The following is a 24,792-nucleotide window of genomic DNA, read 5'->3' on the forward strand; positions in this document are numbered from 1 at the left end:
CCAGAGAGTCTAACAAAGTCCATTCTCAAGATCCATATCCGTTCTCCCTGCCCACTGCGATATCTTCTATAGATGCTGCCCCATGACCACACCCAGGCCAGGCTGAAGCAGCTGCCATGGTGCATGAGGTCGGGCCAGCAGCCGGGGGGCAGGTAGGACTCCCCAGCCCAGCCTCGCCTTCTAGCTACCGTGGGTTCCAGAGGAGACATCCAGCCCAGGGGGGAGGCACCAGCGTATGCGCCAGTTGCCAAGGTGGGGTGGGGGGAAGGGCACTGGCACCCAGGTGACGGGCATTGGTGCAAAGGGCATCAGCCATCCACTGCGGGGTGAGGTGGGGAACCGCACACCAGCCACCCCTTCACAGCCTGAAACCAGCCGCACACTTCGCCCCCTGTCTCGCTAGCTCCCCTAGCCCCCTCCATTCCCGCCATTCACAGGGAGTTTCTGTGCCGCCCCCCACCCCCAACTTGGTCTAGAGGAGGCAGCTGAGGTCAGAGCAGGTGCACATCATTACTTATCAAGCAGTTCAAAGCGGCTGACCTCTCTGAAGGATGATGCAGAAGGAAGTGCTTGGGAACAGCTGGTGCAGGCAGCGCTGTGGGTATTATTCTGTTTTGCTTGTCCTGCCACATAAGGAAGAATTCAGCTTCAGGACTCTGAACACTGATGTTTTTAGTTTGAGTCACTAGAAAACCAATAAATACAAGCCCCAGAAAGAGGTGATTTTCCGGCAGCAAAGACCTTTGTGACATGTGGTCTCTTTAACAGCATTGCCCTGGGACTTCCACAGAGACTTATTGTGAGTACGTTACAGTAAAAACTCGAGCCCTTGTGTGGCAGATATGACAATATCCTAGATAAACCTTGTGGAATTAAGTTTAATATGTTGGGGATCCACTGTATTCAAATTGTGGTTGCGTGTGTGTGTTGCTGTGTGTAACATCTCTAGCAGACTAACTAATGCAATCTCTGGGAAGGATTAGGAACTTCAGTGGACTTTTGGAGACAATACATTTTAAGTGTATTTCTTAGGAGGGGTGAGGGGCATACAAATGACCCACCTCAGAGTCCATCCTTTTGAAGCGGCACCTGGAGAAAAACCCACTGCCTACTATGTATCTGCTCCTCGAAACTCCAGATCAAAGACCACCCAACTGTGTAAAGGACCGACTAAACTTGTCACGAGTGCTCAGAAACATCCGACAAACTTAAGCCAGAGAGATGGACACAGTCACACAGGGAGTCTGTGGCGAAGACAAGAACTGAAACTCCTCTCTTCCGAGTCTCACTAGTGCATCCTTCCTCTCATCTTTTGGATGCAGCCTTAAAATCTCAGCTTCTGTTCACATTCTGTGGACATTAAAGATCCCTCGGCAGTTTCAATAACAGAAAGCGATTGACCAAACTTTGCACACCCTCCTCATCCCCAATATTGTGCAGGGTGCTGACTGGTTGCCACCTTCCCACTTCAGAAGAGGCTGTTTATGCTAAGGGCAGCTTTTCACTGCAGTGTTAGCTTGAGGTACAATTTGAGAGGTGCCCCTTACCAGACTCCCGTCCACACACCAGAAACCCTAGCCCCAGTGGTGCTTTAAACTCAAGCTAGCTGGCCTGTTGGGAAGCGGGTAGGTTAAAGCTGGAGGCTTGAGCTAGTAATGGCAGTGGGGATGTAGCTTGAGTATTGCAGTGTGATGGCTCTCACTCAAGCCAGGCTAACTCCGGAGGTGTTAACTTGAGTGTAGATAACTCCAGCTACCTGTGCAGCCAAGACAAGCCCTACAAAGTGTGTGTGAAATCCACAATACATAGCCTAGCTCCTGGCAGAGGCGAGGGAAAGGACTGGACATTAGCTATTTATAACACAGACTAGTGCAGAAGCCCGTCTCATGCTGCATAGGAGCTTTCCATGGATGTTCTCGCTTCAGTGATGGCTGGGATTTGGAACTAATTTTGGCAGCTGTTTGAGTATCCAGGGAGGCAGGCGTCTTTTGCTTTCATTCATATAAAGGATTTTTTTTTTTAAGCGAATGAAAAATGACAAAAATAGCTTTTACTAGGACTGGTTTTCAGGCTATTAAAGAAAAGAGACATGTTAAAAAATGGCTGAACCCTAGACACACTGAAAACCCTGCTCAGCAGCAGTATGGTATGCAGTCATGAGCAGTTTATCAGTGTTGCATGGCTCCCGTTTCCTGACCTCTGGCTCAGACACAGGCTTGCAGCACATCCAGGAGGAGACAATAAATCAGGCCTAGAAAGCGTGTGTGTGTGTGGGGGGGGGGGTGTCTACAGTGGATGTACATCCCTCTCTCTCTCGTCATTCCTAAAGTGGCTGTAGTGGACTTGTACCTTAAAGAGATCTGACATTTAAGTGATCGGCCCCGTTCTCTGGCTGCTGTCCTTAATGTAAAACTTTCCACTTCCTCTGGCTGCATTAGCACCTACAATAAGACCTATGAAAATTTCAAACCTAGCACAATGCAGGGCAGCACACGGTAGCATTCTGCTGCAGTATCCAGTAGTTCCACAGTTTTACTCAGCGGAAGCATGAACCTTACAAATAACGGTTCGTACTAACTTGCTAACTGTGTGGCTTGATCAGCACCCACAGCCAGGCAATGATTTCACAGTCAAGACAGTTTATGCTCACATATGAATCCAAACAAAGCTTGGGGCCTTTCTGGGCAAAAGCCACCAATCTCCATACAACATTGATCCCATCCGTGCCAGTTTTACATGCCTCTCGGATATTACCAGACACTAAGAGATCAGTAAAGATAATTCAGTCCAGTGGAAGCAGGGGAGGGAACAAACCCAGCACAGATGCACAAACAAGGCTCAAAGGGGTCGTTTGTCTCACTGAATCCAACTCTCTTCTTCCTGCTTTCCAGGTGCTCAGTCCTAGCCAGCCTCCATCGCCTACAAAGCGGATACGGTAGGTCTGCTTATCAGGAGTAAGGAGCGTTGACTGCAACTGCAGCGGCAGTAAAACTAGCCAGCACTGAGGAAGGGACCAGACTAGATAACTACGCTCTGCCAGCACAAACATTAGACATACCACTCTGAGACAGATCCACATATACAATACGACAGCATTTCCTCACTCGTTTCAGGCCAGATGCTGCCACCAGTCTTCACACCGAATATTCCTTTACTCTGCAAGTAGTCCCAACAGTGAGTAAGGGTGTCAAAATCCAGCCCATTATTGTTTAAAATCTGAGAAGATTCACTGGGCTTGCCAGCCATGGCTGAGTGTATTTAACATGGGAACCGCCTGTGTCTGGAAGATGATGACTCAGCCTGATGCATCAGAGGAAGTTGAAGCCCTGGCCCATTAGTGCAGTGCTGTACAATCCCCTTGCAACACACAATTTACAACCTAAAGCACAAAATGCGATTACCCTTCTCTTAGCCTGCATGACTAAAGCAGTTATTAAGGGTCATAACATTATCCCAGTGCCTTTTAGAAAATCCAGCCACAGCCTCTGGATCTGTGACCCTTCAGGGTAATGAATTTCACAGGCTGTCTGGAGAGAGACAGAGAGAGAGTACTGAAGTTAAGGAAACCAAGAACGGAAGCATGGGGTGCAGAGGGGAAGTCATGCAGAGAAAGCTGCCTTATGGAATTACTCAAGTGACCGACAAATATCAGTTGCATAATGGAAAGGTCTTCCAAGGAATCTGGAGCAGAGTTGTACTGGGGGAATTTGGGGTTCCTTTGAAATGGGCTATTAATGCGGCAGGTTGCATATGCAAAGTGGATGGATAGTCTCTTCTGTTGATTTCACTTGAATGACTAAGATTAAAATAAAATGACAAGATCAATGTAGATTTCAGAGTAACAGCCGTGTTAGTCTGTATTCGCAAAAAGAAAAGGAGTACTTGTGGCACCTTAGAGACTAACCAATTTATTTGAGCTGTAGCTCACGAAAGCTTATGCTCAAATAAATTGGTTAGTCTCTAAGGTGCCACAAGTACTCCTTTTCTTTTTGCGAATACAGACTAACACGGCTGTTACTCTGAAACCTGTCATTATGCAAGGCACTGCATTTAGCCGTATGGAGTGGAAAAAAAGGTCAATGTAGAGTAAGCAAAGAGGAGGCAGAAGAGACATTCCGAGATTTGTTTGGGATCCCTAGATCCCAGAGACCACTGGTTCAAATGTTGCCAGGGCTAAGTTAGGCAGATTAATTAAGAACCATACAGGTTACCGTCTGGAGATCTTTCTGATGAGACCTTAAAAACCCCATGTCCTAACTGCTCTGTTTGGATGTTTTCAGAAAAACAGGGCTTTGACCAAAATCTGACCCCCCCGCCCCACTATAGGACAGTTGGTTCCTACCCTTCACTCCAGAGGAGAATGTCAGGTGAGAACGGTGCTTATAAGCTACTTAGGTTCAGCTCTTCTCTTGGTGGGCCATATCTAGAGATCCCTACTCAAGCAACATACCCCTTAGCTTTCAATGGGAGTGAGAGTGGGCACTTTTCTCAGCCTGCTCTATAAACAAAGTCCACATGCTCTCCAGACTCAAAAAACTTACCTCTTTCTGTGGTTTGATTTTATTAACAAGGAAAACAGAGTAATTAAGTTCAGCTCACACCTTCTCCTCAAGCTTGACTGCTCCCAGAGTTCCTCCCTCAGAGCTGCTCAGCCCACATTCTAGATCCTCTCTCCTCAGAGAGCCACTCCCATTTCCCTGCATTCAGGTGGTGTTAATGAGCCACCTGACTCTGTGAGTTAGCAGAACCCACCTAATCTTTTCCCAGAAGGATCATCAGCTGCTAACAGGGTGGGGTGTTTCAGGCAAACATTAATAGTATGCTGCGACAGGGAGTTTTGCCTGGTTATCACTTCAGGATTCAGTGCATGAAAAGAAAACTGACCCCCGCCTCAAATAAAGAAACCAGTTCTGAAACCGCACAAGGCAAAAAAACGTGCCTGCTCATTTAGACAAGAATGGGTCAGATGACAGACCTCAGCTGACATGGGCACTGCAGGCCCTCTTTCAACATGAAGATGTCATGGACAGAACAGCATCAGTAGGCTTTTCCCACAGGGCTTGGACTCCGTTTTATCTTGGAAGTGCCCACTGCGTCCTGGCTGTCTGCAAAGACAGGCATCTTTAAAAGTCCCATCAAGGACATGAAGGCTAGGGCTAAGAGAAGTGGCATTTTTATCAGCTGCTCTCTTCCCAGGCAGACAAGGTGGGGGAAGTAATACCTTTCACTGGGCCAGCTTCTGTTGGTGAGAGAGACAAGTTCTCGAGCTTATTCTGAGCTCTTCTTCAGCTCTCGAAAGCCTGTCTCTCTCACCAACAGAAGTTGGTCCAGTGAAAGATGCTGCCTCGCCCACCTTGTCTCCCTAATATTCTGGGATGGACATAGCTACAACAAATCTTCCTAGGCAATCAATCACTGGGATGGGGATATGTGGGGAAAAATCAAAAGAAATCAAAGGGCATTTCCAGAAGATGAATTATGGACGGGGCTGGCATGTTTGGGGATTTATGTGTGTATCTTGGGGAGCATAAATAAAACATCACTCTACTAGAAGAACTGTAAAAACATAATTAAGAGGCCGAAGAGCAAACAAATGAATATTGGACTTTGCTGCACCTTCCTCCACACTCCAGTAACAAACAAAGAGTAACAATGAATCTATTTCACCTTAATGGACTTGACTGGGATTTCTTTACAGGGGAAAAAAAAATGAAACATTTACAATATCACAGCCACACTAATTTAGTAGAACATGCATCAGCAAGGATTTTATTTATGTTATGTTAGGTCCCCCCCCTTTCCCTCTCTCCCACTCTAAAGATTCCTTTAAGAATGTGATCTGACAACCTTGAATGAAATATAAAAACAACAATGACTAAAGAATTCTTCTGTTGACTAGCGACCGCCTGTCGGAGAGGTGAATTCCCCACACTGACACAGAAACCCCCTTCTGTCAATGCAGGAAGCATCTACGCCATGGTACTACACTGGCAGAGCCTTAGATAGATATACCCGGAGAGTCATGAGTTCCAGTTCTAACCCTGCCTCTGATCTGCAGTGTGATATCAATCAAATTACCTCCCTCCCCCAGCCCCCATGCCTCACTTCTTCTGCCTGTGAAAAAATGGAGATGAAGGTACTTCCCATGCTGTTTCTTATGCATTGGAGGAGCTCCTGTAAAAACTACATCCTCCTCCAGGCCTTTCTTTAAGCCACACCTCTGCTGCAATGCCTACAAGATGCTAGGCAGGGGGCATGCTATAGCTATTCTTTATTACACCAAACAGGATTGTTTCACTGTTTCCATCTGTCACCTCATTGTTGGCAAGTTCCTCAGGGCAAGGACGGCCCTTTTGATGATGTACCTGTACAGGGCCTAGCACAACAAGGTCTGATCCTTAACTGGGGCCTTGAGGCACTGCTGCAATCCAAACGTAAAGCGCTTGGAGATCTCTGGATGTAAAGTGATGCGTTATTTATAATAATGACTTTGCTCACACATGTCCAGTTGGGCATGAAGTTATGCGGTGCAGGGGTGTCCACAACTTTCAAAGTTACCTGTGGTCGATTTAAAAAAAGGATTATTTTTAATCCTTTAACAAGTCTGCTGTTCGAGTCCGGTATACAGGAGTCAGCTAATAACATGTGTGTTTTATTGACCTACTTTTTTTTCCAGGTCAGCTGTTCTCCTCTCCGCTCTGCTCCCCTCTGACTAGGTGTAATTAGTTCCTCTCCCTTCTGAATAGGTGGCACTTAAATCTGTTGTTCCCAGAATAGGTGAGATAATGGGCAAGCAGTGCACTAATTACAACTAGCCAGAGAAGCTCAGTAGAGTTAATGCCCCCCGGGAGCTTTGCTTTCTTAAATGTTATTCATATTTATAAGTGGAAAGGTTTTCCAGCAACTGATCCTTCTCTTGGTGCATACAGCTCATTTGCTCCTTGCCTGGAGCATTAACCCAGCTTCAGTCGCCTCCTTTAGGTCCCAAGGCAAACTAAGGCCTTGTCTACACTCAGGAATAGCAATCCATGGCCAGACATTATTGTAGTTGCATTGATATCAACCATTAAGGCCTCAGTTATGCTGGAAAATTCCACCACATAAGAAAATATGTGAGCATCTTATCTAACACGATGTTCAAGGCTATTTGGAGTGACTGTGGGTAAAGAGAGGTGCATTTAAAACTCATGTGAGCTGCTGGTAGTTACATGGAAAGGATAGTAGGGTTAACCACAAGCCCTCAACGCAGTTTTAATCATGACTTTCCTTGTCATGGCTATTAGCCAAGATGGTCAGGGACGCAACCCCATGCTTTGGGTGTTCCTTACCTCTGACTGCCAGATGCTGGGACTGGACGACAGGGGATGGATCACTCGCTAATTACCCTGTTTTGTTCATTCCCTCTGAAGCATCTGGCGTTGCCCACTGTCGGAAGACAGGGTACTGAGCTAGCTGGACAATTGGTCTGACCCAGTCTGGCCATTCCTTTGACCACACTAAGTGCATTTAACACTGTCTTAATAACTACTCACACATTTCAAGTATTATTATTTATGATTAACAACCTTCCTTTGCAGTCCATAGAGAACATTTTACACCTGAAGCCCACACAAAATATCCCCAGCGCCCTCCCCAGTTACTTAGGCCAGGCAGAGGATTTGCCCATAGACAAGAAATGAGGTCCGATCAGCAGAGATGATGCAGTGCGGTTGTCACATGTGAACCACAAATGCTGGAGACATAAAATACCCAGCATCCAGAACCTTTAGATTTTTTTTTTAAATGAACGAATGTATGTGAGTCAGTTTCCCCTCCCGCACGCCCCCTACGTTACCCACCAGGTGCAAAGGGGTTAATTTCCTTCTTGAAAGAAGACAAGCAAGGGGAGAAAGTCACCTAAAGCATGAATGAATTACAAGGAACTAAATTCACTGGGGAGTAATTAATGCAAATCCCTCCAAGGTAAACAAGTCTGCAGAAGTACCGACTCTGGGGGAAACTGCAGGGCATGGTTTTGAGCGCGTTCAAGAGGCCCAGCAAACAAAGAAATGAAATCCAAGAACCCGTGCGACTGCTGGGACCAAGATGGACGGACCCTGCAGGAAGGCTCTGAACTGGAGCGGTTGGAAAATATTCATCAGAATACCAAGCGAAAAAAGTCCTTTTTGCAAAACTGAAATTTTCCACGGGCAAAAAGGGAAATTGACAAAAGCTTCCCAAGAGGGCTGCCAGGCTGAGCACTCTTTGCCCCTCCAGCAGCTCTTGTTGATTTCATTTCCAAAGTTCAAGTCCTGGCAGGAAGCTGAAAAATGCCTTTCGGGTCTCCCAAAAAAGGATTTTATTCTTGAAAGCCCTTCTCGCAAAAAGCTTCACCGGTTTGACACATTTTTTTTTTTAAACGTGATCTATTTCACAGGAAGGGATATCCGTTTTCCAGCCAGCTCTAGTTGGAAGGATTTTGAAACCTACCAGGGTCTTCATGAAGACGATGAGTGACACCTGGTATGACAGATCTGCCTAAAAGCTAGGTTTTTATTTTTAAGATATGTTTTTTTCCTGTAATGCTTTTGTTCTAAGTAAGTCTCTTGCTTTCTCAAGGCTGGTTGGTCACTGGTTATCCCTGTTGTAGCCCCGGGAAGAGGACAGGAGGGCAAGAACTGAACTAAACTCAGACTTGCTGAAGTGGTCAGAAGGACAGGAAGACTTGCAATCGAAATCCTCCACAGTCTGGAGAGAGAGGAACATGATTTCCGCTCTCATAAAGGTGATAGCTTAAGGTCTGGCATGCCCACAAGGAGGCCACGAAGGGCTCAGAGGTACAGTTACCTCAGGAATGGAGACATCCCTCACCCCAACCCCAGCCAGCGCACGATCAGCCCTTGCCATATTTGTCAGCTGTGCCGTGCTCTATTAGCAAAGGGGAGAAATGGGTTTATTCCAGCTGTCACCTGCGTGCGTCACAAACCGGGAAGGAAATAGATTAGCCTCTTATCTGCTACAAAGAGTTAATAAAAGCGGTGCAGCTCCAGAGACAGCAGGCGGGAAAGCTGTTTCCTTTCTTAACAGCAGAGTGAAGTGTCCATACAAGGCGAGTTTCGTTACCGGAGTTTCTGGCTGCATTTCTTTTCTCTAACCCACACGGGCAGCGAATAAATGCTGACGGTCCCTGCTTCCCAAACGCCTTTTAATACACACAGGGACGGCTGAATAAACGTGGGTCCCTTGTGAATTACGCGCTCTTGGTGATAGTAATGGCTCTACAATACTGCTAAACTGCATTCAACTTCAGTTCAACGTTTCTCACTCTCCCCAACGCAAGGACAAATATATATATATATATATATATATATATATATATATATTGCTGTGGAAAGACTTTTTGTTGTTTGTGTGTAGAGCGCTTACAGAAGCGTTCAGCATGAAAGCTGAGGGAAAATCAAGCTATATTCCATAGCTCCTCTTTCCTAGGTGGCTTTCACCATAAATTGATCTATAAAAGGGTAGCAGGAACTTGAGGAAAACAGTGCAAACATGAATACTCACCACAAGCTGCATTTGATTTATGCTGCTGTAGCAATGACACCATCCCTAGCAGAGAGCTAAATCTAGGCAGCTACAGAGGCCTGGCTCACTAGGCTGCTGGCTTGATATGGAGAGTTTGAGAGACTAAATCACAGGTTTAAACAGCAGCCTCGCTTTACGTTCCCAAGCGCCCATGTGTGGAGTAAGACAAGAGCGAGCGATAGCAGACTCGGGCTTTGTATTTTCATCGGGAGCAACAAGTGCCTTGGAAGGGTGATTAAACCCGGCGTGTGCAGGAGGTTTCTTACTCACCGATCCTCAGGGAGTGGGGGCTGGCAGCGATCTCCATTAGCCACACCAGAAGGAGCACCAGAGGCGCCAAGACCCGGGGCATCTTCTATAAATCCTCATGGAGCCCTGTGGTGGTCTGGGCATGACATAGCTCTGCAAAGAAGGAATGTTGTGCTGTTAGTGACACCAGCCGTGGAACCAACATTGCTTGCAGAAGCATCCCGATTGAAGGGACAGTTCCTCTTGCCTCCCCCAACCAGAGGGAAGCAGGGCAAGAATGACAGGGAGCCAGATCCACTAACCACACATCCCCGACCCACCAGCCACTCCCCTGATTGCTACTCCCTGACCCAGATTCACAGCCCAGGTTCCCACCTCCAAAATCCAACCCAGTAACTCCATTAAAAGACGAGTGGTGGGGGGAGCCACTTGGAAACACAAAACAAAACATGATGATATAAACTGGCACTTTGAACCCTAAATACCCATATTGGTACCTACGGCACAATTCGAGCATCCAGCTACAGGACTAGGTGCCCTAACTTATTTGCCAGCATTTGAAAACAAGAACAAAGTGGTATAAATTGGCCAGCAATAAATCTGAAGGTTTCTAGCCACCAGAGGAGTACGTTTCTGGAGGAGCAGTGGGGGCAAACAACCTAAATAGTTTGAAGATGGAGCTTGACAAATTTGTGAATGGGATTATATGATGGGGATGCCCGCGATAGCAGGGGACTGGGCTTGATGATCCAGAAGGTCACTTCCAGTCCTATAAAAATAGAATATTATAGACAAATCAAGAACAAGCCCTTGTGCCTTAGGGCGTCTCTCCTTGCTTCCAGGACTGTGAGATTTTTTTGCCCCCTATTTTAATAACGCCTTGAAGAGCTCTGAAGATATCGATCTCTCTGAGGGTCATTGAAATATGGAGCAAAATCTCACAATCCTGGAAGCAAGGAGAGACGCCATAAGGCTCTTGCTGATCATCAAAGCCAGGGGACATGTTTTCAAAAGCTGTCGTCTAGAAAACAGACATAGCCAAGCTACATTGACTCCACTGCTCCAAGCCCTGGTTTGGGAGCAAAGCTCTGGTGACTCCATTGCGCTCCGCTTGGACTGGTGGTGGGAGGTGTGCTTCTATCATTAAGCCTGATGTGCTAATTGTCTGTCATAATCTGTCACAATCATTTTGCTGATCTATAGCATGGGGCTGTTGCACAATTGATAGTGATTTTCCTCCCATCCCGGGAGGCAGCTGCAGAACTGCATAAAGCTCACGGTGACCCGAGGTGAGAGGAAAGGGGATGTTTGCAGAGGGGAAGGGTGATCACGGGTTGTTAATATAGCAAGAGGCACTTATTTCCATACGAGCCATGGACACAGGATTTAAAATTTTCCTTTGTCATCTTGTTACCCTTAAAACCAGATTCATGCAGAGCCAAAAACATACACGGTGCTTTTAGACTTGTGGAGTCAGACACGGCCCCAGCCCTGAAGAGTTTTCAGTCTAAACAGGACAAGACACTGGACAGCAAGATTGGAGCAGTGATGGGGAAGAGACCGTTCATGAGGGGAAGGACTGCTTGGAGGAGGAGAGGGGAAACACGGCATAGGTGAGACCAAGGAGAGGAGCAGCAGGATAGAAGGGGAAACAGAACCCTTTGCTGCTTCATAGCTCTGGCATCCAGGGAGCTGCCAGACCGCCAGAGGGATGGAGTGGTGTGAAATGACAAATGAGGGACAAGGAAGGAAAATAGGACCAAGGTGGCAGTGATCTTCTATAAGAACCTTCCTCTGAGGGCTTCAGCAAAACCCATTCACTGCAGCTGAGCTGACAGCACATACGCTCCCAGGGTCACGCTCACAAGCAAGAAGCTTCCTGGCTTCTCTCTGGGTGGAGATGGCAGACCTTCAGCTTTGAACTCGGTGCAGATCTAAGAAGGCGTCTGCACTGTTCAGGGCTGAGCCCTGCCAGATAATTCATGAGTGAGTTAAGCTGTTCCCACTGCAGTGATTTAGCAGAGAACTGACCTCCGGGAGACATTTCCAAGCACTTCACTACCAGGTGAGGGACTGTTGGGTCGAGGGGACATGGAGACATTCACCCCAGGTCTCTGACTTTAATCTACCTTAGGCCACCAGTTCAAACCCACCCCAACTCGGTAATGGCTGGAAGTTGTTACCATCTGATGGCAGCTTGGAGACCTGAGAGACAGCTGGTGTGTCTCAGTGGGAAAAGAAAAAGACACTAACCACACGGCCCCCATGCTGGCACTCCCAGCAGAGTGACCTAGAATTCAATGGGCCACAGAGGCTGAAATGAACGCCCATCCTTAAACAGGGACCAAAGTCCAGACACACATGGTCAAGGGTGTGCGCGGGAAGCTTGCATTGCTCATTCTGACGCAGCATCTGTTGTGTGGCTGAGTAGTGTTTCCAGGATTGTGCACCTTGGCATGAGCATTAAATCCAATGGGGCCCTTGTCTATTACAGAAACTCTAGGAGCTAGCACAGTACGAATAACTAGCCAGCTGGGATCGTCATAAACTCTCAGCAAATCCCCACCTGGAAAGCCAGCGGTAGTGATTTGAGCACTCTGCGTTAATAGGCGCATGGGTGCTCAGAGCTCCTTCTAAGGAACCACTGCAAATCTCACCCCTTCCCGGAACACCTCACCCCCCAGCCACTCTGAGACTGCAGCCGGGGGACCCTGGATGAGATACAGTTTGGCTCTGATTCAGCGAAGTACCAAACTTAACTTTAAGCACTTGATTAAGCCCCAGGGAAGTCAATGAGAGTTGAATGCAGGCTCAAAGTGAAACACACACGTTAAATGCTTTGCTGAGCGGAGGCCTTTAGGTACTTCATTGCTGTGGCTAAATCCCACCCTCTGCAGCCAGCCTTGCTATAAGCCTTCATAGCACCCGGGGGCTGGGGCGAAGGACTGCTCCCCTATCCAGGCTCCTGAGCAGCAGCAAAGCTGTTCAATGGCCCCTACTGCTCCTCTAAGCAACTCCATGTGGGGTAACTCGTGGCCGATCCGTGTGGCAGTGGATCCACTGACCCTGTCCCACTACTGACCACCAGGCTCCATTGGGTGGGGATGAATGAGAAGCCCCAACAGAGTCATACATGAGCTCCCCAAATCACGCCCAACCCTAGGAAGTGGAGCTGCATTTAGAGCTCTTCTGTGTCATGGAGAAGGGGCCAGGGTATTCACCCAAGGGCAGCATTTGCAGGGCACTTCCTCCCTCCTCCTGCTATTCTGTGCTTCTCGTCTGCCATCCTGGCAAGAAACGAAAACCGGGAAGTGCAGGGACGGGAATACAGTGATGATGGTGCAAAACTAAATGTAATTTTTTTTTTAAAAAAAAAGTCTCAGATCATTCCCAATGGTCATTAGGAGCTGACCCTCCACATTCCCAGCAGAAACAGGACTTTAAAGGGAAAGAAAAAAAGGTAGAAAAAAGGAAAACAATCAACATTTCCACAAACATTTTGCAAAGCAGCAAGTGCTCTTACAACAAATCCACCTGCTGCAGCCAGACGCAATTACCGTAACGTCTCTTACCCACAAACATGAGGAAAGCAGGATAAAGAACCCTGGTTCCTCAGCTCCACACACTCTGATCTCTTGTCACTTCAACAAAACATCTTTTCCAGTAAACACGACTAGTAGTAGGTCTCACAGCTACTCTCCACATACAGTCACTGGAGGGCATCACTGCTCACTCGGACAGAGACTCACTGGGTATCTCTTACTGCTGGAGCTGTGCAGGAGGAGCTGTACAGGAGGAGCCGGGGTCAGTCAGAGGAAGTGGCTCATTCTGGTAACTGAACGGGCAGCACCATTAGAGAAGAGGTGTTTTTAACAGGCCTCATTACCAGCTCCAAAGAGAGATTATAGCTTATAAATGAAACTACTGTCCCTTGCGCTGATGAAGTTATTTCCATTGGCAAAAATGCCCTTAAAATACTGACTTTGAGTATTCCATCCAGTCATTCATTTGACCCTCCTCCAACCCACTGGGGAATATATTTCTTATCAAATATATTATCTGGTTTCTCTAATGCATAGGGCCAAATTCTGAAGTCTGGACAGAGGCAAAATTTTGAGTCTGCCTTTGAAATCATGGAGAGTTTTGTCAGAGAAAAGACAAAACTTTTGGCTGGTAATTTCATAATACCCAGAGCTGATTCTTACCATGCTAGCTATCAATTTCCTGCTCTGCCACAGACTTTCTGTGTGACCACAGGCAAGTCCCTTAGCTGCTCTGTGACTCAGTTTCCCTTCTGTAAAATGAGGATAACATTCCTGCCCTACCTCCCAGGGCAGTTGGGAGGAGAAACACATTAAAGATCATGAAGCACTTTGAGATCTACTGATGAAAGGCACAACATAAGAGATTGCGTGTGGGGAAATATACTACCTTATATCACACCTTATCACACACCTGTGAGCTATTATTCCCATTTTAAAGATACGGAACTGAGGCAGAAAGAGACAATATGACTTGCCCAGGGTCTAATAGGAATTCTGTGGCAGAGGAGGGAATTGAATCCAGGTCGCCAGTTAGTGACCCTAACCACTGGACCATCCTTCCTCTCATTCCATTCCAACCCTCTTATTTGCAAACTGGGGACAGGATTTTCAGAGGAGACTTAGGCCCAGATCCTACAAGGTATTCAGGCACCTCGCTTCCTTTAAGGAACCCAAAATCACTGAAGCCCACACCCTCAGTGTTTGGGTACTCGGTGTGAAACATTATAAAGGGTCTGAGATTTGCAGAAGGCAGGTGGCCAGCACATTCTGAAAATCAGACCCTTTTAAGGTACCTCATGTGGTTCTCCCAGAACCCTGGGCCCGTATAATCACTGCTCCCCTTCTGAAACTCTGGCCTTAAGGATTTTTTGTTTTGTTTTGGTGATCGCAGCAGAACACTAGCGGGGATCAGAGAGCCCTCAAATGCTAAGCGTATGGTAAACCTGTTCCTTAGAAGTGTTAGCAACAGTGCAATCAGACTGTGGAGCAACGTATCATTTGAGCATTTTGCAGCCATTATTTCAAAACTTTCCAGGTTATTGACAAAACAGCAGGATCAAGTCAATTTTACTCACACTGGTATTACAGCCAGACGTGTGGAACTAGCTCGCTCTTGCCACGCTACAGACACGCGCACACACACAGTTTCTTACGTCTATTCTGAATGAAAATAAAACAAGATCCTGAGAAACAAGGAGAACCTATAACTCTCATGGACTCCGACGGCATCCAGAACCTTGCAGGATTGGATCTAAAGATACTTGAGAAGCCCTGTGATTTTTCTCTAAGCTCCCTTCTTGAACTGCTTCCTCAATTCAGATGCAGTGATGCTATGAGCAACCCCCTCATTCCCTGCACAGGATGCCAGACTGGTATTTGCCTTCCTTCTCGCCCACTCCCTCTGTATGACCAAGGCAGCCTAGGAGAGAGAGAGAGAGACTCTAAATTCCTTTTCTGTCTGAGATGCAGTAGAGAAACTTGGCAATTGCTAGTTCCCCCACTACAACCCTGCTGCAGTCTCCCAGCCACTGACACTTCAGCTGCCTGTTTGTTCCAAAGAGCAACCAATCACAAGATATATTGTACCAGAAACTAGCAGAAGTTTTGGAAGCTTCTTCACTGCACTGTCATCTTTAACATGTCACCTGAGTTCCCATCGACTCCCCTGCCCGCACCAATTCATCCTCTCGCTCACTCTCTTCTTCTATGGCCTGCATCTCGTCTTCCTTCCCAGCCTTCACATTGCCGGCTATCAGTGGCTTTGGGAAGCAGACCTCTAGGAACCAGCAGGACATCACTGCATGATTCAGTCCCAGGGAACGTTTCAGACCTGTCAGCGTTTGTTAAATGGAACGTAAGGGATCAAGAGTGCTAAAGTGGAAGCAAATCGGGCTCGTCAGGGATGCAACAATAGCCATGTCGCAAAACATGACGAAGAGTGAAAAACCAAATCCCTCTATCAAGGTGCTGTCCCAGCTCCCCTGATGGAGAAAGCGGCAAGATGGAGCTGCTTAGCCTATAACTTTCTCCCCAGCTATGTATCATTCCCTCTTTAACAACAGCTTACATGTCTCTCATTCCCAAAGGATTTTGGCAAACAATCCAATGTGCCAGCTAGTCACAGCTAACACTTTTCATCCACCACAGAAATGCAGCCACCTCTGGGGAAGAACACACCAGTACATTAATGGTGTACAATGACACTTAGATGAGGGCACGGTATGAAAAGGTTGTCACAGCCAATCGAAGCGGTGGGGGGAATTCAGTTAAAAAGTATCCACATTGGAAATTGGCTGAGATGCCTAGCTCCTATATAGCACTTTCTATCAGTAATTCTCAAAGTGATTTACAAAAGGAGGGCAGTCTCCTTATCCCCATTTTACAGATGGGAAAACTGAGGAATAGAGCGATGAAACAACTTGCCTTGGTCACTCAGCAGGACAGTGCCAGAGCTCGGACTCTAACCTAGATCTCCTGAGTCCCAGTCCAGTGCTCTATCCACTAGATTATCATTCCCCCTTTCTTGAAAAAAGTTGCATGGAATCATTAACGAACAGGAGGGGATTCATTTTACAGCTCCCCAAAGGCACAGGTGTGCAGGGGTGGCTTCTGGATCTGCATGCTTGCTAACTGAACAAACAGCAGCAGAGATCTGGGGGAGAGTCAGGTCATCAGCCCTGCGGCAGTGACCTCCAGGCCACCTCCACGGCTTGCAGCCAAATGCCATCGGGGTTGGGTGAAAAGGCAGAACGCAGGAGCCATGGGGAAGCTGCTGCCTCAGCGTCACCAGCCTGGAGCTCATAGTTAAAAGCTAAACGATAAACACATGGCACGTGCTGGGCTTGGCTAGGAGACCAGCAGGGTTGTAATTACCTAGAACATGGAGCACAGAGGGATGCTGTGGTCACCTAACACTTATCCACAGCTAGGAACAACTTCCCAGTGCTTTGATTGCTCGCGTGAACCCGAGGAACAGCTGGCAGGGAGAGAAAGGTACATCGGCGTTTGCCAAATGGCAGACGCTGAGCAATCACCCCCCACTCCTCCACACGCTGCACACACACATCCCCCATCTGGATCATATGCTTTGACATGCCCAGAGAAAGCAACACAAGAACCTTCCCCCCCCAAACCCCACTCCCATTGCTAGATCCATGCAACAGAAGGTTAGGAGCAGACAGAAAAGCAGCAAGAACCTCTTAGTCATACAGCACCAGGGTGTCACACTGCCATTTAGGAAGGCAAACAAGAGCCTTGCGAGGCGTCTGCAGCAGATTGTTAGAGTTGCCCTTTCCTCCCAGCCTTCCCGAGCCCATCTCCCTCCCCTGCTCAAAATTCGCTCGCTCGTTCACTTAATTGAGACACAAAAAGGTAGCAAGCGCTGCTCTCCGCTTCCCTGCACTGGGAAGTTCCTTTTGCCTGAGCCGAAAAGTTCCCCATTCTCCCGCCATGCTCACTTCCTTGTCTCTCTCTCTGTAGCAGTGTGGCCGGTTACTGAGCACCCTGTCCCTATTAGCCCCCCTCCGAGCACTCCATATCGCTCCTGATGTGGCTCCCAGCACCCCTTCCCAGGGCCGTTTTACTAGCAGCTAAAGTCCTTGGTCACAAAACAATCCAAGCGATCCCCAATGCATCCTCAACATCGAGTCCGACATCGTGGCTCGACAGTTCATACCTCACTCCGGTTCCTCAGCCACCTCCAGGGCTCTTTCTCGGTCAGTCTGCTCTGGCTGGAGCTCAGCCTTCTGGCCCTGCTTCCTTCACCTATTAGTGTGTTCTGATTCTGGAGCGTCTCTTCACCACACCACGCTGCAGCTCCTTGCTGCCTTTTAATAGCAGAATTACCTGCTTCCCCACAGGTGGGACTCATCTTGTAATCAGCGCTGGCTTAGCCTCAGGCTGTTACACTCTCTCGCATGCACCTGCCATGAAATACACCTTCCACACAAATTTACTTGGCAGAAGGCTTCAGGGCTGGGGTGGGGCATTTGTTAACAAACCACACACTCACCGACTAAGAGGACATCCATCCTAATAACGCAGAGAAGCTTCCACAGCAAAGGAGAGGGGGGAAATAAATTCCCCTGTCTATGGCAAATGGGGGGGGGGAACGCCTTCAGAATTGTTCTGATCCTCTTTTCTCCATTGAGCAAGAAGAGGAAAAGGGAATGCATACAAGAAATGGCTACACTAATCCTTCTGTCCATGGAGAACATGACCTGCAAGCTTCCTAGAAAGAGACAGATGGCCTTTGTTAGAGTCTCTGTCCGTGGTCCTGAGGCCTTTCCCAAGCCAGCAGGTTTGCGGGGAAGCCACATGTACCTACTTTGCAAAAGCTTCTGTAGCACTGAAGACATTCCAAAACTATAAGCTACCCTGGAAAGCAGATTGCTGTTTGAAGCACAGAGCATCTGCTATTGTTTTAGGTCATGATACTCCAACATCCTTAAGAATATGACCCTGCCAGATAGAGAGAGGTCAGATGCAAGATGTGTCTCATAAATCACTTATAGCGGTAAATGATCTAAACTCTTTGGCTACTCTCAGGACAGGAAGAAAGTGTAGTTTTTGCTGTAAACATTTCAGGCTAGAGTTTTAAAGGCACTTAGGCATTTCTGCACTGAGAGTTGCAATGCCTGAGTGATTTAGGAGCCCATATGTCTTTCAAAAGTGATTTAGGCCCTTAGGAATCTAAATCCCATTGGTTATGGGATTTGGCTGCTAAGTGCCTCAATCCCTCTTTAACCTGAGAGTTAGGCACTGCAACACTGAGTGCAGCAATGCCTCGATACCTTTAAAAATCTGGGGCTTCAGCTGTGAAACTTCAGGAGGATGAAATTAAGAGAGACTGTGCTGACGGGGTGTTTAGACAGTTTTACATAAGGTTCACTTCCCAGAGTTAGCAGCTGCTCCTGAAACTACTTCCACACATTTAATGAGCTCTCTTTTATTGTACGACCCAATACACTTTCCTGTGTATGTTGCAGCATCTTTCTGACACAGTGAGATTTCTGTAGGATATTTCTTACTCATGACAGCAAAAGCCAGAGGGAGAATAAACTGCTAAACCACAGAAAGCATGTGTGCCTTTTCTACCGCTGCTTCTGTCTGGTGGGAAAGATCTCTCTGAAAAAGCAAGTGTGGGCAGAGGACACTCCTGAAAACTGCACTTCAGCACGACGGGGAACCAAATTTACCTCCTGCATCAATGTTTCTGTCCACCCAGCCTCCCAGCCCCGGTCTACACTGGGAACTTACATTGGCATAGGTACAGCTGTACCTTGAGAGATGCTGCAATGCCGACCCAACCCCCGCCGTAGACAGTACTAGGTCGACGGCAGAATTCTGCCATGGACCTCGCTGCACCGCCTGCAAAGGTAGTGTCTACACTGAAGCACGACAGCAGCGCCGCTGTAGTGGTTTAAATGTAGCCATCGGGAACCAGGCGGGCCTTCTTCATGAAAGCTTTTGTTCCTCCTGTTGGAGAACAAAACCCCAGCCCACCGTCTGCAGGCTCCCTTGAAAACCAGCAGTAGCTCTGATACTTGGAGATGGCTTTAATTTTCTCGATGCACCTGGGGAGGCAGCCTCCAGCCCAAGCGTGGCTGTGGTCATGCTGGATCTTGGTGCGTCACCAGAGGAAGTCTGACAAACAGCGAGGAAATGCAATTCGAGCAAAGCTACTGTGACTCTTGCAGCTGAAATAACAAATTAACAGCTGCAGAACAAGGAGGAATTTTGAAAAATTGTCAGGAAAAATCAGCAAACAACATAACAGGGTCTTTTTCATTCTTTTGGCAGACACAGTGAGTGATTTCCCTTTGCAAAGCTTCATCTGTGGAGAGGTTCAGATTTAAATGAAACTGACAAGAGGGAAAGGATCTGAATCAAACTCCAACAGTTGGGCGTAGCTGGGTTTTATTGCGTGGGGCTGGGTTTATATATATTGTGTGGAGTTGGTTTTATATACATTTTTTGGAAGAGTTACAAATCACCCAAAGACACATGTTCAGTGCAACTAAAACTTAAAACTGATACAAGGAAATACATTCTCCCCCACCACACCCACACAAAACACACAATTCACCTGTGGAACTTATTGCTACTAGGTATCATCAGAAGCAAGAGCTTCGCAGGATTCAAAAAAAGATGTGACATGTATATGACTAACAAGAATATGCAGAATTATAATAGTAAGGATTACAGGAATCGAATAATTTTGAATGGGATCTCAACCCTCATGCTTCAGGGCACACACTGAATTCTACCCAATGGGGGTAAGGAAGGAACATTCCCTAGTTATTTCATAAAGGAGGCCTTCTTACACCATTTTCTGAAACAACTGGTATTGAACTGGATGGAGAACTGTGCTGATCCAGGCTGGCATTTTCTCTGTTTCTGTAATAACATAGCTCCTTTTAGATTTTGTCAACAATGTATCTTTAAGGGAACACACTAAAGATCGTACTTTACCCCTTTATCAACCTACACAGTCGCCCTGTGGTTCCTCTCCCTGCATTATCATCACAGTATTTGCACTGTGGCTTGTCAGGTATTAACTCATCTGAGGTGAGAGACAGTTGGGTGGTATCTTCTTCCCCAGGTGTCAGCAGGATAAAAGCACCTCTCTCTCTCTCTCTCTGTCACACCACAGCGAAGACATAGCTGCAGGAAGGGTCATTCAGTTAGCATATCTCAGCACTGGAGAAGACAATGTGCAGGGGAAGGTGATATGAAAGATAAACACCTGTTGGGCTGAAACGTGAAATGGATTTTCCCCCTCCCCTACAGGGTTGTTTTGCTTGTTTTAATCTCCCCAGCCCCTCTCCCCCCGACACACACACACCTAGCTGTGTTGGTTAGGAGTGGGGGAGGGGGGAACATCACACCCCTTTTTGCAGGTATAACTGCCTCTGCACAGGAGTGTTTGAACATGAGGTGTGAGATGCTCAAGACTGTGAGGTGCTCAGATACTACGATGGGGGCCAGGTACCCTGAGATAGCTAGACCGGGGTACTCAGCATTTTCCAGGTGGCTGCAAGAGGAGCACTGGAGACATACCCTCCATGCAGAGCTGGAGGAGGAGGAGTGGTTGAAGCTATGGCTCAGATACTGTGGTGATGAGATCAATGTGTTCCTAATAGCTCATGCTTCAGGGTTTCAGCTGGCCACCTGCAGGGGCAAGGGAGGGATTCCCCACCTAGCAATGTATTTGTGGGGAGGGTGTTATTGCTTTCCTCTGAAGCACCAGGGATGGAGACGGGACATTGGACAGGATGAGCCAGGGCTCTGAGGTGGCACCAGGCACTTTTTTCTTTCTCAGTTGCTTGGCTGGCTGGTTCTTGCTCACATGCTCAGGGTCTAACTGATCACCACAGGTGGGGTCGGGAAAGAATTTCCCCCCAGGTCAGATTGGCCAGGACTCTGGGGGGATTTCCCCTTCCTCCGTAGTGTGTGGGTGTGGGTCACTTGCCAGGATTTTCTGGATCTATCTCATTTCATCACTTCCCTGCCATTGTGGGAGTCTTGGCTACTGGTGCACCTCAATCTCTCCTATTCTCTACCTGTGGCACATACTAGTCAAGTCCCCTGTGGGCTGTAAAAAGTAGGTCTAATTTCGGTCGCTGGGTTTCGTGGGTGGGTGCTGGGTGGTGTTGGCAGTCTGTGACGTACAGGGGGTCAGTGGTCCCTTCTGGCCTCAAACACTATGACTCTAATACCTACAGAGATGGCTCTGCTCACTCACTGCGCAGCTGGCTGCACGTGTGGCTCTGATGCTGACGAAGGCCATATAAATACATCGGCAGAAGCAGAAGTAAGCTGCACACCACACAGGCTTTGTCTGTACACCCCACAGGGGAGTTTTCTTGCTTTAAAATCCGAGAAGAGAAAAGCTCCCTGTAAGTTTTACCACAAGATAATTAGGTGAGGTCAACACTGGACCCTTCCCGGGCCCCCAGGGCCTATGGGTCCCATGGTTGACCTTGCCTAGCTACAGAGCAGTAAAATTACCATGCCTTGTCTCCATTTGGATTTGAGAGAGAGAAAGAGCGATACCACATTAGGTGTGCCATGACAATAACAACAATGCCCAGCTCTGATACCGTACAGAGATCTCAAAAGCATTTCACAAGGAAAGAAAGTAGCATTATCCCCATTTTACAAATGCGCAAACTGAGGCACAGAGAGGGGAAGTGACTTGCCCAAGGTCACCCAGCAGGCCAGTGGCAGAACCAGAAACAGAATGCAGGTTGTGACATTGTGTACCTTGCGGGATCACCCTGTACCCCCCATATTCCTCATTTATATAGATGATTGTGATCTTACGCATAAAGCATGCCTTGTAAGATAGCAGGGGAAAGGTTTTGAGCTGCCATTTCTCTATCCATATGTGTGTATCATTAATGCATATGAAGTTATGAGAACTGTGTTGTATGGTTGTCACTAAAACATGTTGTAAGTTGGAGAATCAGCCAGATATTAGCTCCCCAGAGGCAACAGCAAGGAAAGTAGCAATGCCCAGGTGGGGTGTAAATCCACCCAGCAACAGCCTTTGTCCAGCAAGAGAGCTACAATTCAATGACTCACCTGCATGAGGCCACCCCATGGGAACTGCTCAACCTTGCCTGAGGACTCAGCAATGCCCCGAGACATGCCTGGACTTGTGTTCTCCAAGCACATGGACTGAGGGTATAAAACAGACACAGTGGCCACATGCTCGGCCTTTCTCCTTCACCCACCTATACCGCAAGCAACAAGGACACTCTGAAGAAGACTGAAGGCTCCAACAGAGGGGACTGGCCCAGGTTTCAAGGGTGAAACCTATGTACTATGAACTGCAATATCCGGGGGAGGACGGGGGGGGGGGGGACTGCTTAGTCTAGTTGTTGCCCAGTCTAATAGGCTTGAGAGTTTAGACTGCGGGCTTATAGTTTATTTTGGTAACTTACTCTGACTTTTTGCCCATCACTTAATATATCACTTAAAATCTATCTTTTGTAGTCATTAAATGTGCTTTACTGTTTATCTTTACCAGTGAGTTTGCCTGAAGTGTGTGGCAAATCTGCTCAGGTTTGCAAAGGCTGGTGTACATCCACTTTCCATTGATGAAGTGGTGAACCAATTAATAAATCTGCAGTGCTCGCCTTCAGCAGTGCAAGACGGTATATTACTGAGGTATGAGGCAGGGGGTTGGGGGGGGGGTTGGCTCTGGTGCCTTTCTGGGTATGATTCATGAGTGGCTCTGGGAGCACTCACGCAATCTAGCTGGCTGTGGGGGTCCACATGCGGTTGTGTTGAGTGATCACAGCACCCGGAGGGGTTTGCTGCTGGTCACCAGCAAGGCGTTGTGAGAGACAGCCCAGGCTGGAGAGTTGAGGGGGCACAGTGGTCCCACGGTCCCAGGCTGCACCCTGGGGATCCCGTCACACAAGTTTCCTGAGTCCTAGGTCAGTGAGCTATTCACTAGCTCCCATTGCCTCCCCAGGCTTTTAAGAAGTAGCACAAATTACTCCCTGCCACCGGAGAGCCAAGAAGCCCAGGATGTGCCTTCATGTAGTGGGGCACCAACCTACCATGCCTTATCATGAGCTGGGCCAATCTAGCCCTTGCAACACTTCCTTGCTCTAGTTTGCCCTGCCCTCTTCTCTGAAGCTCTCCACCTGTGGCTGGGCCACTTGAAAATTTCTCCTTTAATGTTTAAAAAAAAAAAAAAATCCTAGGGTTTTATCAGTTTTTGAACTGCTCGGGATTTATCTTTGTGACCAAACAACGAAAGTTTAAGCCCCGTGGTCTCAAAGTGCTATGAAGAGCCCAGGAAGCCATTCCCACTTCAGATACGCAGTTGTTTTAAGCTGGCCCCTTCAAGGAAAAGGCCAGGAGGAGGCTAGAGGGTAGTGGAGGAGGAGAGGCGCAGTGGCGGCACCGCAGCAGATAAAAGGAACGGCGGCAAATTCATTCCCAGCTGAGAGGGGTCTTGAGCTGCCATTGAACGAGGGCGGGAGCTGCCGGCACACTCAATGCTCCTCTGACTTACAGAGCTGCAAAATCTTGACATATTTAACTGCTTTAAATACGCTGATAATGAGGATTACCAGGCTGACAGCAGCGTATCTTGGATACAGCTTCTGGTTAAGTCTGACTCTAAAAATCCTCTTCAGTCAATCCTAACCCTACCCCCCACACACACCCACGGATAACTCCCCCATCTTCTCCCTCCTCAGCACCCTGGCCTCACACATCCCCTTGCCAGCTGTCAACTAAGCTGGTGCTTTCCTATTGTCGCATTTATCTAGCAGAAGGCCCCTGAGTACTTGGCAGGTCACCACTTCAACGAAGCGACCTATGGAGGATATTGCAGCAGCCATTCTGCACGGCTACCCTAGAGCGAGTGAGTGTGTGAGGGGGGTATGTGTACAACAAGAAGTAACATTAGGTGAGCATAATCAAAATCACCCGAAATGGAATTAAGTCAGGGCACTGGAGCTAACAACCCCACTCCTACAAAAAGAGCCATGGGATCTTTGATGACCACAAGCAGTCAAGGCGCTGGTTTTATATCAACTCGGAGGGGATTACACCTCCAACAGCACCTCATGCCCTCATGCCACTGGCTAAGTACTCAGAGGGAAGAACGACACCTACTGATTCATCAACACCCCTTTCATTCACCTTGCCCTGGAGATTTCCAACCCTCATACAGACCAGGCCCTAAGCAGTGCAATGTATGAAATAATAATTAATTGTATCATGGTAGTGCCTAGAGGCTCCAATCAGGTTGGAGCCCCACCATGCTAGGTGTTGTTCAGACATACAGCAAAAGACAAAGCCAGTCCCAAAGAGCCGAGTCTTAGGCCATGTCTAAACTGAATTCAGAGGCGTGACTGCAGCATGTGTGGACCTACCCGGGCTAGCTCTGGTCTAGCTGGCTCCAGTG

At 47.7% G+C, this 24,792-nt stretch overlaps 1 protein-coding gene across 2 annotated transcripts in view; it reads right to left on the minus strand.

Annotated features, from left to right (window-relative positions):
- The window catches only part of GRIK4 (glutamate ionotropic receptor kainate type subunit 4), a 297,360-nt gene that overhangs the window by 189,688 nt on the left and 82,880 nt on the right, over positions 1 to 24,792 (minus strand). For both annotated transcript variants that reach the window (XM_074936850.1, XM_074936851.1), the window contains exon 2: positions 9,835 to 9,966. In XM_074936850.1, coding sequence (XP_074792951.1) covers positions 9,835 to 9,916 — 82 coding nt within the window. In that variant the 5' untranslated portion in view covers positions 9,917 to 9,966. The remainder of the gene's footprint in view (positions 1 to 9,834; positions 9,967 to 24,792) is intronic.

The sequence above is a fragment of the Natator depressus genome, chromosome 22 (genome assembly GCF_965152275.1).
Source record: "Natator depressus isolate rNatDep1 chromosome 22, rNatDep2.hap1, whole genome shotgun sequence".
In the NCBI taxonomy this organism is placed as follows: domain Eukaryota; kingdom Metazoa; phylum Chordata; order Testudines; family Cheloniidae; genus Natator; species Natator depressus.